The sequence below is a fragment of the Colobus angolensis genome, unplaced genomic scaffold (genome assembly GCF_000951035.1).
Source record: "Colobus angolensis palliatus isolate OR3802 unplaced genomic scaffold, Cang.pa_1.0 Scaffold8, whole genome shotgun sequence".
NCBI lineage: Eukaryota > Metazoa > Chordata > Mammalia > Primates > Cercopithecidae > Colobus > Colobus angolensis.
Window position 1 is genome coordinate 7,775,179 of NW_012121820.1, and position 13,520 is coordinate 7,788,698.

The window sequence follows — 13,520 nt, forward strand, 5'->3', positions numbered from 1 at the left end:
CGGGTTCAAGTGATTCTCCTGCCTCAGCCTCCCAAGTAGCTGGGATTGCAGGTATATGCCACCACGCCCGGCTATTTTTTGTATTTTTAGTAGAGATGGGGTTTTGCCATATTGGCCAGGGTGGTCTTGAAATCCTGACCTCAGGTGATCTACCCACCTTGGCCTCCCAAAGTGCTGGGATTATAGGTGTGAGCCACCGCGCCCGGCTACATGCCCGGCTAATTATTTTGTATTTTTAGTAGAGATGGGATTTCTCTGTGTTAGCCAGGATGGTCTCGATCTCCTGACCTCGTGATCCGCCTGCCTCAGCCTCCCAAAGTGCTGGTATTACAGGCATGAGCCACCGCACCTGGTCCTGCACTATTTTCAAAAAGTTTTTTGAGATGGAGTCTCACTCTGTCACCCAGGCTGGAGTGCAGTGGCGTGATCTCAGCTCACTGCAACCTCTGCCTCTCAGGTTCAAGTGATCCTCCTGTCTTAGACCCTTGAGTAGCTGGGATTATAGATGCCCACCATGGCACCTGGCTAATTTTATGTATTTTTAGTAGAGATGGTTTCACCATGTTGGGCAGGCTGGTCTCGAACTCCCGACTTCATGCGATTCACCCGCCTCAGCCTCCCAAAGTGCTGGGATTACAGGTGTGAGCCACCATATCCAGCTGCAAATGGTTTTCTTTAAATTAATTCACTTGCTTTACTTTGCTTATCAAGGAACTTTATGTCTACATATTCACGTAGTATTAATATCATCTCACCTGACCATCCAGGAATATGTGTATTTGGCTGCAGAAACATGTACTAAATTACCTCCTAAAAACATTTTCCCCACCAACCCTCCAGTCCTTCAAGACATCCATGTATTACTCAAAAAGCCCAAGACAGTGAGCTCTGCACAGAGCCAGTGTGCAATAAATGATCCAAGAATGTCCTTTGTAACATCACAGCCAGCAGTCAACTTGTGTCTGCGAAAGACCTGTGCTGCTCATGAATTCACTGCCTCCTAAGCTATCTCAGTCCACTATTGTCCTCAGGGATGGAGCCAACAATTTACCCATCTTTGTACTCTAGCTCATCTTTGTACTCCTGGCCCATAGTAAACACTTAGCCTCTTACTACAAGTTTGTTGAGGGAAAAACGGACAAGTGACATTAGAAAACTATTAGAGTCCAGTGGCTAAGTACAACAATTAAGAGCTCTGTCAGTAGATAGGCTGGGTCTAATCTTCATTTCTTTTTGTTGTTGTTTTGAGACAGTCTCGCTCTGCTGCTCAGGCTGGAGTGCAGTGGTGCCATCTCAGCTCACTGCAGCCTCCTCTTCCTGGGTTAAAGCGATTCTCCTGCCTCAGCCTCCTGAGTAGCTGGGATTACAGACGCGCACCACCACACCTGGCTAATTTTTTTATTTTTAGTAGAGACAGGGTTTCAGCATGTTGGCCTGGCTGGTCTTGAACTCCTGACCTCCAGTGATCTGTCCACCCTGCCCTCCCAAAGTGCTGAGATTACAGACATGAGCCACTGCGCCCGGCCCTAAACTATTTGTCTCTTAATGTTTGACTTCTCCTGGCTCTGTCTCCCCATCTATAAAATAATACAATATTTATGGACTAGTTTCTGTCTACAAGGCACTGCTGTTAGCACTTTACTTGTATTAACTAATTTAACGGGAATAGCAAAATTTGCCTCTGACAAGGTTATTCAAAGAACCAGGTCAGAATGTGCTTTGTAAAGTATCTGCAAAATATAAGGGCTGACAGTTTTTTTCTGAGCAAGAGCCTGCATTGGTTCAGGGTGTCAACCAGCACCCCCACCCTGTTCCTGACAACCAGAATAAGTGTCACCATCACCCCTCCACACGGCAACCTGGGTTTGTCCTTTGGAGCTCTACTACCACCTTAAGGAAATTATTTCTGTGATTATAGATTAGTATTTGTCTCCACAAGAGCAGAGATTCAATTTATATTTTTCAACAACAACAACAATTTATGCTAGTATCTCCAGACACTAGCATGCAGTAACTTTTTAGTCAACAATTGCAATAAATAAATAAATAAAAATAAAGGAAATAAACGGAAGTCAAATCAAACTGCCCACACAGTGGGATAATATCCAAGATATACTGATAAGTGAGAAGAGCCAGGTCCAGCAGGTACAGAAGGCTATGTCTAAATAGTATGCTGCCACTGTGTTAAAACAACAAAAAGATGCATATGCATATACAAGACATGTTTGTTCAGCCTCAGTATCTCTCAGGAAGGTAATGCTGATTGTGTCTATATAATGCAGTGGGCCAGGCACAGTGACTCATGCCTGTAATCCTAGCACTTTGGGAGGCCGAGGAGGGAGGATCGCTTGAGCCTAGGAGTTCAATATCAGTTTGGGCAACATAGTGAGATCTCATCTCTACAAAAATAAAAATAAATAAATAAATAGGCTGGGCATGGCAGCTCACAGCTGTAATCCCAGCCCTTTGGAAGGCTGAGACGGGTGTATCACTTGAAGTCAGGAGTTCCACACCAGCCTAGCCAACATGGCAAAACCTACTAAAAATACAACAAAACTCTACTAAAAATACAACAATTAGCCAGGCGTGGTGGTCCATGCCTGTAGTCCCAGCTCCTTGGGAAGCTGAGGCAGGAGAATCACTTGAACCCGGGAGGCAGAGGTTGCAGAGAGCCAAGATTGCACCACTGCACTCCAGCCTGGGTGACAGAGCAAGACTCCATCTCAAAATAAGTAAGTAAGTAAGTAAATAAATAAATAAATATGGATAAAGAAGATAATGCAGGCTGGGCACAGTGGCTCACACCTATAATCCCAGCACTTTGGGAGGCCGAGGTGGGTGGATCACGGGGTCAGGAGATCAAGACCATCCTGGCAAACATGGTGAAACCCTGTCTCTACTAAAAATACAAAAATTAGCTGGGTGTGGGGTGTGTGCATGTAATCTCATGAGGCTGACACAGGAGAATTGCTTGAACCAGGGAGTCAAAGGTTGCAGTGAGCCGAGATCACGCCACTGCACTCCAGACTGGCGACAGAGCGAAACTCCATCTCAAAAAAAAAAAAAAGCTAACACGGTGGAAATGACCCTTTTAGTCCCTTCTGTTCTATACTGTTTGAAAAAATTTCTTAATTATGTTAACCACTCAAAAACAAAAACACTTTTTATTTATTTATTTTGAGACAGAGTCTCGCTGTGTCACCCAGGCTGGAGAGCAGTGGCATGATCTCGACTCACTGCAACCTCTGCCTCTTGGGTTCAAGTGACTGAATTGTCCCTGGCCCCAAAACACTTTTAAAATTGTTCACCTTTAAAAACAAAAATAGGTCCAGCATGGTGGCTCACATCTGTAATCCCAGCACTTTGGGAGGCTGAGGCAGGAGGACAGCTTGAGGCTAGGAGTTCAAGACCAGCCTGGGCAACATAGCAAGACCCTGTCTCAACACAAAAAATAAAAAAATTAAAAAAAAATTAGCCTGGCATGGGGGTGCATGCCTGTAGTCCTAGCTACTTAGGAGGCTGAGGTAGTATGATTACTTGAGGCCAGAATTTCAAGGTTACAGTGAACTATGATCCACTGTACTCTATCCTGGGCAACAGAGCGAGACCTTGTGTTCTAAAACAAACAAAACAAACCCCAACCCACCAACCTGCTTATCAACCTTCCAATTTCCTTTCCTGCTGCTCCAGCATAAATCCTTCCTTCTAACTAAGCAGGTCTCCTCATGGCTTTTGTATGTGTGTGCAAACATACATCACTGTTTTTTTTTTTGAGACAGGATCTTACTCTGTTGTTGCCCAGGCTAGAATGTAGTGTGCAGTGGTGCGATCATAGCTCACTGCAACCTCTGACTCCTGGGATCAAGTAATCCTCCTGCCTCAGACTCCAGAGTAGCTGGTACTACAGGCACGCACCACTATACCTGGCTACTTTTTGTATTTTTTGTAGAGATGGGGTTTTGGCATGTTACCCAGGCTGGTCTAGAACTCCTGGCCTCAAGCCATCTGCCTGCCTCAGCCTACCAAAGTGCTGGAATTATAGGTGTGAGCCGCCACGAGTGGACCCTAATTTTAAAATTTTTTTGTGGAGATGGGGATCTCATTTTGTTGCCCAGGCTGGTCTCGAACTCTTGATTTCAAGCAATCTCCCCGTCTCAGCTTCCCAAAGTATTAGGATTACAAGTGTGAGCCACTGTGCCCAGCCCATCACTGTTTTCTAATTGAAGTACATCATGTTTACATTTGCACTGACTCACACCATTTTTCCCTCCAGGATATTAATCTCTTTGTGGCAGGCAGAATGGTCCCTTGAAGATGTCCTTGTCCTAATCCTAGAATCTGTGAATATGTTAGGTTATATGGCAAAGGAGAATTAAGGTTGCAGATAGAATTAAGGTTGCTATCAGCTGACTTGAAAATGGGGAAATTATCTGGGATTATCTGGGTGGGCCCAACATAATCATGAGGATCCTTAAAAGTGGAAAAGGGCCGGGCGCAGTGGCTCACGCCTATAATCCCAGTACTTTGGGAGGCCGAGGCAGGTGGATCACCTGAGGTCGGGAGTTCAAGACCAGCCTGACCAACATGGAGAAACCCCGTGTCTACTAAAAATACAAAATTAGCCAGGGTGGTGGCGCATGCCTGTAATCCTAGCTACTCGGGAGGCTGAGGCGGGAGAATCACTTGAACCCGGGAGGCGGAGGTTGTGGTGAGCCGAGATCGCACCATTGCACTCCAGCCTGGGCAAAAAGAGCGAAACTCTGTCTCAAAAAAAAAAAAAAAAAAAAAAAGGTGGAAAAGGGAGGCAGAAGAGGGAGTCAGAGACGTGATCACAGAAGTAAGGTCAGAGTGATGTGATAACAACCTGCTATTGCTGGCTTTGAAGATGGAGGAAGGGGGCCATGACCCAAGGTGTGCTGGGCAGCCTCTAGGAGGTGGAAAAGGAAAGAAAATGGATTCTTTTTTTTTTTTTTTCCTTGAGACAGAGTCTCTCTGTGTTGCCCAGGCTGGAGTGCAATGGCGTGATTTTGGCTCACTGCAACCTCCGCCTCCCGCGTTCAAGCAATTCTCCTGCCTCAGCCTCCCAAGTAGCTGGGATTACAGGCATGCGCCACCTCGCCTGGCTAATTTTTGTATTTTTAGTAGAAATGGGGTTTCACCATGTTGGCCAGGCTGGTCTTGAACTGCTGACCTCAAGTGATCTGTCCACCTTGGCCTCCTGTGCTGGGATTACAGGCATCAGTCACTGCACCCAGCAGTGGGAAATGGATTCTTCCCCAGGGACTCCAGAAAGAAATACAGCCCTGCAGATATCTTGATTTAGCCAGGTAAGACCTGTGTCTGACTTCTAACCTAAATAACTCTGAGATAATAAATTTGTGTTGCTTTGCACCACTAAACTTGTGGTAATTCGCTAGAGTGGCAAACAGAAAACCGATACACCTGACAGCTTTCCATCTTTGGGGGCCCAGCTCAAGCATCCCTTTCACGCTTACGTCTCTAGCTCACAGTGATTTTTCTCTTTTGAGTTCTTGCAGCACCTATTTCCCTGAATCACATGGTTAGTACTTGCTAACTCACTCATTCAATAGTGATTTAATGCCTGCTATGGGCCACACCTTGTGCTAGACACTGGATATGGTCTTCCTGAAGGGTGTTTAGGGGCAACTGTGATTTTTTTTTTTTTTTTTTTTTGTATTCTTCTCATTGCTTAGCAAGGTCTTACCTATAAAGGACAAGGTCCAAACACTTCACAATGGTCACTAAAGACCCTTAGACTGCAAATGATTTAATCTCCTGCCAAACATGGCATCACCCACTGTTACTCTAACATGCCACCTTCTTTCATGTATCTTTGTCTTTGCTCCTGCAGGTCCTTCTGCACAGCAACTTCTGGTCAAATGCCTCCATGCTACTCAGTAATTAACCACAGATCTACTGTAGCACTCTACATTCATTCATAGCCCAGGGAAACCATCAATTCCAGTGTGAAGACTTTCCCCACCTCCCAGGCATTTGTCATTTCTTTCTCTGCACATTTCTTCTTTTTTTTGCACATTCCTTTTAAAGCATTTATCATGTGCCAGTTTGCTTGAGTTCAAGTTTATCCTAGTTCTCTGGGGATAGTCTAAACACTTATTCATCTTTATGTCATCTATACCCAGCATAACACTGGACTTCAGAATAATGGAAAGAATATAGCCTGGCTCTCTAATTGAGGAGCTTTGGTTGAGTATCTCAATCCAAGTCTCAGACTCGGATATGCTTTAACTCTGAGTTAGCCCGCATGCTCCGAGTTAAAATTTGAACTGATATTCAATTTTTTTTAATGGACAAATCCACATAAAGCGTGGATTTCTGATCACTCTTGCCCCAAATTCTGGCAACACTAGATCTTTATTTTCATATGGCAGCCATCAGCTGGAGCTGATTAGATGGCATCTGCTCTCCATTTTGCCCATTTCACACTTCTGTTGTCCCTAGCACAAAGACCTGGTGTTGGTTGCTATTTCATCATTCTTTTTCTTAAAGTAAAATTTGAAGTTAAAACTTTATTACACTGGGCTGTTTCACCTAAGCCCTGAAGGCATTTGAGTTTTCAACTCCTGTCTTAACTTATAAGCCTGACTTCTCATCTGTCAAATGGGAAAAAATAACATTTACCTATAATTCTGAAAAAAAGCCCTGCAGGGTAAAGCATGCATAGAGAACACTGCCCGGCACATGGAAAGTGTTTGAAAAACGGTTGATATAAGGAGCTCAAAAACCATTTACAAAATGAATAGGCCAGGCGCAGTGGCTCATGCCTGTTAATCCTAACACTTTGATATGCGGAAAGATCCGCTTGAGTCCAGGAGTCTGGGAACAGCCTGGCCAACATAACAAGACCTAGTCTTTACAAAAATAAAAAATAATTAGCCAGGCTGGCTACTTGGGAGACTGAGGTGGGAGGATCGCTTGAGCCCAGCAGTTGAAGGCTCAGTGAGCTGATTGTGCCACTGCACTCCAGCCTGGGGGACAGAGTGAGACCCTGTTTCAACAAATGTATATGCACTAAAAATTGAATGAATGAATGAACGAACATTCAAATGACCACATGACTGTTTCTTAAAGAGGAGACTGATGAAGGAAATTATCGCCAAGGTGTTTTTATCCGTTTATGAAAGCCATACTTTGTATTTGGGTTGCGGCAGCTGCTCAAAACAATGGCAGAAACTGCAGTTATAAATTCCAGAAAAGCCTATGTATGGTTGGAGTGAAAGTGAAGTGGGTGGTCAAAAACCGACGGCCGTGGAGGCTTAGCTCTCTTCACAAGGTACACAACAGGTGCTCAATGAGTGCCTGTTGAATGAATGGCCACGCAGCCCAAAGCGTGCCTATGCATCCCCTCCTCCTCCAGGTAGCCCTCCGGAGTTCCAGCCTCCTCCCCACCCTCCTGCCCCGCCCCGCCCCGCCCGCCCTTACAGGATGTCCTCGCGGATGGAGGTGCCATGGTTGAGGTTGTGGAAGCGGACGGAGACGCAGTCCCTGAGAATGAAGGAGCACCTGTTCTCCCTTTTGTAGGCGCTGAAGCACTCCTTGAAGTCCTCATAGGTCTTGAAGCAGCTGCCCAGCTCCATGGCCGCCCCCACAACCCACACCAGGGGCGGTCTCAGCCCGGGACCCAAGATCACACCAGGGATCAAAGGTCACACTGTGAGGGTTTATAGGCTGGCGTGGGCCCAGAATGCCTTAAGGGTCCGCCCCAAGTGGGTGGCCTATTCTGGAAGTCAGGAGGGGCCCTATGCCTGACCCGGTTACAAGAGGAAGGGGGTGTATTTGCTATCTGACAGGGGAAATGACACTCAGTCCATATTATCCAGTCCCGAGGTTCCGCCCCCTCAGAGACATATCCAGTCACACACAGGATTCGCAGATTGGCATTCATTGTCTCCAATTGCTAGAGAAAAAGGGCCACAGCCACCAGCGGACTGACAGGAGTCTTGACCAATCATAACCTAGATTCCGCCTTCCCGGGGTCTGCAGGAGACTTCCGGTTACCAGGGCAATCTACCGGAAGCGTCAGGTTCTGTGTATGTTTCCGCGTCTTCCGCGGAGCGGGTGTTCAGGGCAGGAAGCGTTGAACTAGATGTCGTCCCCGCAGACCCCAGAAGATGGGCAGGGCTGTGGCGACCGCGGCGAACCCCCTAGGGACCTCCGTAGCGTCTTGGTCACGACCGTGCTCAACCTCGAGCCGCTGGACGAGGATCTCTTCAGGTAGCTGGCAGCTCCCGCCCAGCATCCCCTCCTTTAGGGCAGAAACTCTTGATCTTGACTGCCGCCCCGCGGGGCCCCTGGCTCCGGGACTAGGATGGCTCTGCGTTGGATGCACCCTCTGCCACGATTAGGAGAGAACGCGCCCTCGACAGAGCTGTCCTCGCTGCTATGGCTTCCTCCCTTCCTCTCCGCGCCGCGAGGTCTGCGCAGCCCCATCTCTAGGTAGTCCTGGAGATCTGAGCAAATATAGTGGTGACCTGAGAGACCCTGCTCGGCAGCCTGCCCTAAGCCTTCACAGGGGAGCTAGCACAGAGAGGGCAGTGATTTGCCCAAGAGCACACAGCTGACGGATCAACGTTAAAACGGACGCGGCAGCTCCTTGCGTCTTCAGTATCCTTTTCTTCTCACAATATCCTGCCCCCAGTACCCTTTGGTGGGTCTGGTATCTCATTACTTATCCTGAGGCCTAAGCATGTTTGTTTCCTTCCCAGCATCGCTGAAGTTCTTGACTGCAGCGAGGGTTTCTTTCTTTGAGAGGGAGTCTTGCTCTGTTGCCCAGGCTGGAGTGCAGTGGTGTGATCTCGGCTCAGTGCAGCCTCCGCCTCCCGGGTTCAAGCATTTCTCCTGCCTCAGCCTCCTGATTAGCTGGGATTACAGGTGCGCCATGGCCCAGCTAATTTTTTTAGTAGAGACGGGGTTTCACCATGTTGGCCAGGCTGGTCTCGAACTCCTGGCCTTGTGATCGGCCCACCTCTGCCAAAGTGCTGGGATTACAGGCATGAGCCACTGCCTCCAGCCCCTGCAGCAAGGCTTCTAACAGCTTTGACCTCCAAGGCTTCTCCTGGCTTTACTGGAAGTTATCTTACTTTGAACTCCCTTTCTTCCACTTAAGGAATTATAACTTCTTGGAGGGCTATTTGATTTTTGTGTTTGAAGACAAGATCTGGCCCTGTTGTCCAGGCTGGAGTGCAGTGGTACGAACATGGCTCACTGCAGCCTCGACCTCCTGGGCCCAAGTGACCCTTCTGCCTCAGCCACCCGTTTAGCTGGGACCACAAGTGCTTGTCACCACATCCAACTAACTTTTTTATTTTTAGTAGACATGAGGCCCCAGTTTGGAGCCCAGGCTGGTTTTGAACTCATGGGCTTAGGTGATCCTCCCACCTCGGCTTCCCAAAGTGCTGGGATTGATTACAGGCCAGAGCCACCTGCCAGGTCATGGAGGGCTATTCGTAACTCATTGTTACAGAAAATGCCAAACAGCTGGGACATGGGAAGCTAGAGACATAATTATTCAGCTTCCAATGGGCCTATATTCTGGGCAAGCATTTTCATCTCTGGGTCCAAGTTGCAGTTTTCTCATCTGTACACTGAAGGAGTTAAACTTGATGTCTGAGGGCTCTCGTTATTTATTCATTTATATATTTATTTAATTTTATTTTTTGAGATGGAGTCTTACTCTGTCGCCCAGGCTGGAGTGCAGTGGTGCGATCTTGGCTCACCTCAACCTCTGCTTCCTGGGTTCAAGTGATTCTCCTGCCTCAGCCTCCTGAGTAGCTGATATTACAGGTGCGTGCCACCACGTCCAGCTAATTTTTGTATTTTTAGTAGAGACGGAGTTTCACCATGTTGACCAGGCTGCTCTTGAACTCCTAATCTCAAATGATCCACCTGCCTTAGCCTCGCAAAGTGCTGGGATTACAGGCGTAAGCCACTGCAACTGGCCCAGAAGATTTTTATGCATAAGGATATTTGCCTGGGGAAAGGACCTGTGGCTTTTACCATATTCTCAAAAGGATCTTAAACCCCAATAAGGTGAAGAGATCATGCACTAGAGTCTCAGCGAGGGTAGAATTTGGCCCAGTTCCCAAGTCTTTCCCTCCTTCCCCCTCTCCCTACAGAGGAAGGCATTACTGGGTACCGACCAAGAGGCTGTTTGGCGGTCAGATCGTGGGCCAGGCACTGGTGGCTGCAGCCAAGTCTGTGAGTGAAGACGTCCACGTGCACTCCCTGCACTGCTACTTTGTTCGGGCAGGTAAACCCCCCACTTCCTGCCCCAACCCAGCCCTGGTAGCCCAGCAGCCATTCTAGCCTTGGGGGCTGAGGTCAAAAGGGAAGAGAGGGAGACTGGAAGACAAGGGGGAGGGATGGCGGACACACCACCCTAAGACACACCCCTGAGTTCCACCCTAAGTGTCTAGGGTGGAACAAAGTCTGGGGCTAACAATGAGCCTTGGACCTCACACCTGCTGGGACTCACTGGGTACCTGATGTCTGGCTGATAATGACACAAGACTTTGTTGCTTAACTGCTCCTTGTGGACCTTTTGTGCTTCCATTCTTAACATAGCTCCTGGTGCCAAGCGCTGTGCTAGGTTCTCAGCGTGCTGTAACCTCTGCTAGAGGTACGGGAGTAGGGCAGCTTGGGTTGGAGAAGCGAGCACCAGCCTGAGAATCAAGGGATCTAAGGCTTCTTTTGTCAACTTTTTTTTATTGAGCATCGGGTCAATAAAAACAAACCAAAGATGTAGGGCCTAGCTTCAGCTTTGTCTGTAATTTACCATGCGGCCTTGTGAGGTTAGCTCCCCGCCCTACAGCTTGGTTTACTACAGCTATAAAATGGAGAAGGGTGGGACCAGGGGTATTTTAGTGGAATGATCTCTACAGCTTCTTATAGCTCTGGGGTCAAATAAAGTCACTTAAAACCTATGTGTGGTGGCCGGGCACGGTGGCTCAAGCCTGTAATCCCAGCACTTTGGGAGGCCGAGACGGGTGGATCACGAGGTCAGGAGATCAAGACCATCCTGGCTAACACGGTGAAACCCCGTCTCTACTAAAAAAAATACAAAAAACTAGCCGGGCGAGGTGGTGGGCGCCTGTAGTCCCAGCTACTCGGGAGGCTGAAGCCGGAGAATGGCGTAAACCCGGGAGGCGGAGCTTGCAGTGAGCTGAGATCCGGCCACTGCACTCCAGCCTGGGCGACAGAGCGAGACTCCGTCTCAAAGAAACAACAACAACAAAAACTATGTGTGGTGGCTCATGCCTATAATCCCCACACTTTGGGCGGCCAATGTGGAGGATTGTTGGAACCCAGGGGTTCAAGACCAGCCGGGGCAACAAATCGAGACCTTGTCTCTACAGAAAAATAAATAAAAGGAAAATAAAAGCAAAACCTATGCTAAAAAACAAAAACAAAAAAACCTGTTTTCTCTCCTTCCCTCTTACCCTTAGAGCAGATGCCCCCATGTGTTCTGTATAGATCCTCAGCTGAGAAGTTTGTGGACCTTTACAGTATGTGATTTATATTAAGAAAACAGCGGGGTTCCCCCTTCATTTTATAAATATGAAAGTTATACCTGTAGTGTTTTTCTTACTGTCCCATGTCCCTTACTTCTTATCCCTGAGGAGTTGATTGCCCCCCCCCCTTCCCGGCCCCCAGTCACTGCTATAAAGTATTTGAATACTAACCTTGGGCTCAGCCAGCTTCTTATCTTTATGCTAGTTGGGAGTAAATATGTGCTTTGTTTCTTTAATTTGGTTGTGAGTGCCAGCCTTTTGATATTGTAATCCTTCCAGCCTAGTGAAATACCTGGCTGTTTTGTTTTGTGGAGGTGGGGGCATTGAACTCTGAATCTCTTCATCCTGTGATGGAAGAATGCTATGAGTCTTTCTTTGCCAGTAAAGTATCTAGTGCAGGGCTTGGCATAATCTAGTTTTCCATAAATATTAGTTTTTGACGATTAACTTTTGTAAAATAATTGAAATTTGTATAATACAGAGCATAATTGTGTGCCTTATCTTGTTTAGTCTTCATAAGTAAACATGGATGGCAGGCATTCCTGCCATCATTCTTACCTAAAGAAACTGGGACCCGAAGAGGTTTGGAACCAGCTCCCACAGTGCCCAAGGAGGCAGAGCCAGGATATGAACCTGGTTTATGTGCCTTCGAGTGCCGAACTCTTTCCTGCTTCTTTGCTTCTCTCTTAAACTCTTGGGCGATAATTCTAAACAATGGGAGAGCTGCCAGGGTACCCATCCCAGGTTCTGGGGAAAAGATCCTCTTTCTTGGAAATTCTCCATCTAGGAGCAGCGTGAAATGAGCTGTGTCCAAGCTACCATTTCAAAATTAATAATTATTTGGCCGGGCGTGGTGGCTCATGCCTGTAATCCTAGCACTTTGGGAGGCCGAGGCGGGTGGATCACCTGAGCTCAGGAGTTCGAGACCAGCCTGGGCAACACGGTGAAACCCAGTCTCTACTAAAATAGAAAAAATTAGCCAGACATGGCGGCATGAGCCTGTAGTCCCAGCTACTCTGGAGGCTAAGGTAGGAGAATTGCTTGAACTCAGGAGGCGGAGGTTGCTGTAAGCTGAGATCACGCTACTGCACTCCAATCTGGGCGACAGAGTGAGACTTGTCTCCATCAAAAAAAAAAAAAATTACTATTATTTGTGCCCCTGCCTATGTCTTGAAAGACTGCAAGATAGCTAAAATAATTGGTAGCTATTATGGGAATATTAAAAGTCAAAGGACATCAGGCCAGTAGTAGTAACAGGGGATTTGGGAGAAACAATCATGTCAAAATTTGGCTAAGCCATACTGTTGCAGTTTCATACGTTTAGTTCCGAGCTTCCTGGCTGCAAGGCAAAAAGGGGAGCGCTCTTATCTGTTTGTGATGCGACTCTGCCGGCTATATCAGATATTAAAACCAATGCTGTTTTTTGGCTGGGCATGGTGGCTTACACCTGTAATCCCAGGACTTTGGGAGGCCAAGGTGGGCGGATCACCTGAGGTCAAGAGTTCAAGACCAGCCTGGCCAACGTGGTGAAACCCCATCTCTACTGAAAAAAAAAAACAAAAAAAACCACACGAAAATTAGCCGGGCGTGGTGGCGCACACCTGGAATCCCAGCTACTTGGGAGGCTGAGTCAGGAGACTCACTTGAACCCGGGAGGTGGAGGTTGCAGTGAGCTGAGATCGTGCCACTACTCCAGCCTGAGTGACTCCATTAAAAAAAAAAACAAAAACCTGTAATCCCAGCACTTTGGGAGGCCGAGACGGGTGGATCACGAGGTCAGGAGATCAAGACCATCCTGGCTAACACAATGAAACCCCGTCTCTACTAAAAAATACAAAAAACTAGCCGGGCGAGGTGGTGGGCGCCTGTAGTCCCAGCTACCCTCGGGAGGCTGAGGCAGGAGAATGGCGTGAACCCGGGAGGCGGAGCTTGCAGTGAGCTGAGATCCGGTCACTGCACTCCAGCCTG

The 13,520-nt window shown here is 47.6% G+C and overlaps 2 protein-coding genes across 2 annotated transcripts in view; one reads left to right on the forward strand and one right to left on the reverse strand.

Annotated features, from left to right (window-relative positions):
* ZSWIM3 (zinc finger, SWIM-type containing 3) overlaps nucleotides 1–7,863 on the reverse strand; it is a 23,032-nt gene extending 15,169 nt beyond the window's left edge. Inside the window, exon 1 of the mRNA XM_011928900.1 lies at nucleotides 7,465–7,863. Within this exon, the coding sequence (XP_011784290.1) occupies nucleotides 7,465–7,619 (155 nt within the window). The 5' untranslated portion in view covers nucleotides 7,620–7,863. The remainder of the gene's footprint in view (nucleotides 1–7,464) is intronic.
* Nucleotides 7,864–8,034: 171 nt separating this feature from the next.
* The window catches only part of ACOT8 (acyl-CoA thioesterase 8), a 17,924-nt gene continuing 12,438 nt past the window's right edge, over nucleotides 8,035–13,520 (forward strand). The window contains exons 1-2 of the mRNA XM_011928909.1: nucleotides 8,035–8,256; nucleotides 10,158–10,291. Coding sequence (XP_011784299.1) covers nucleotides 8,129–8,256; nucleotides 10,158–10,291 — 262 coding nt within the window. The 5' untranslated portion in view covers nucleotides 8,035–8,128. The remainder of the gene's footprint in view (nucleotides 8,257–10,157; nucleotides 10,292–13,520) is intronic.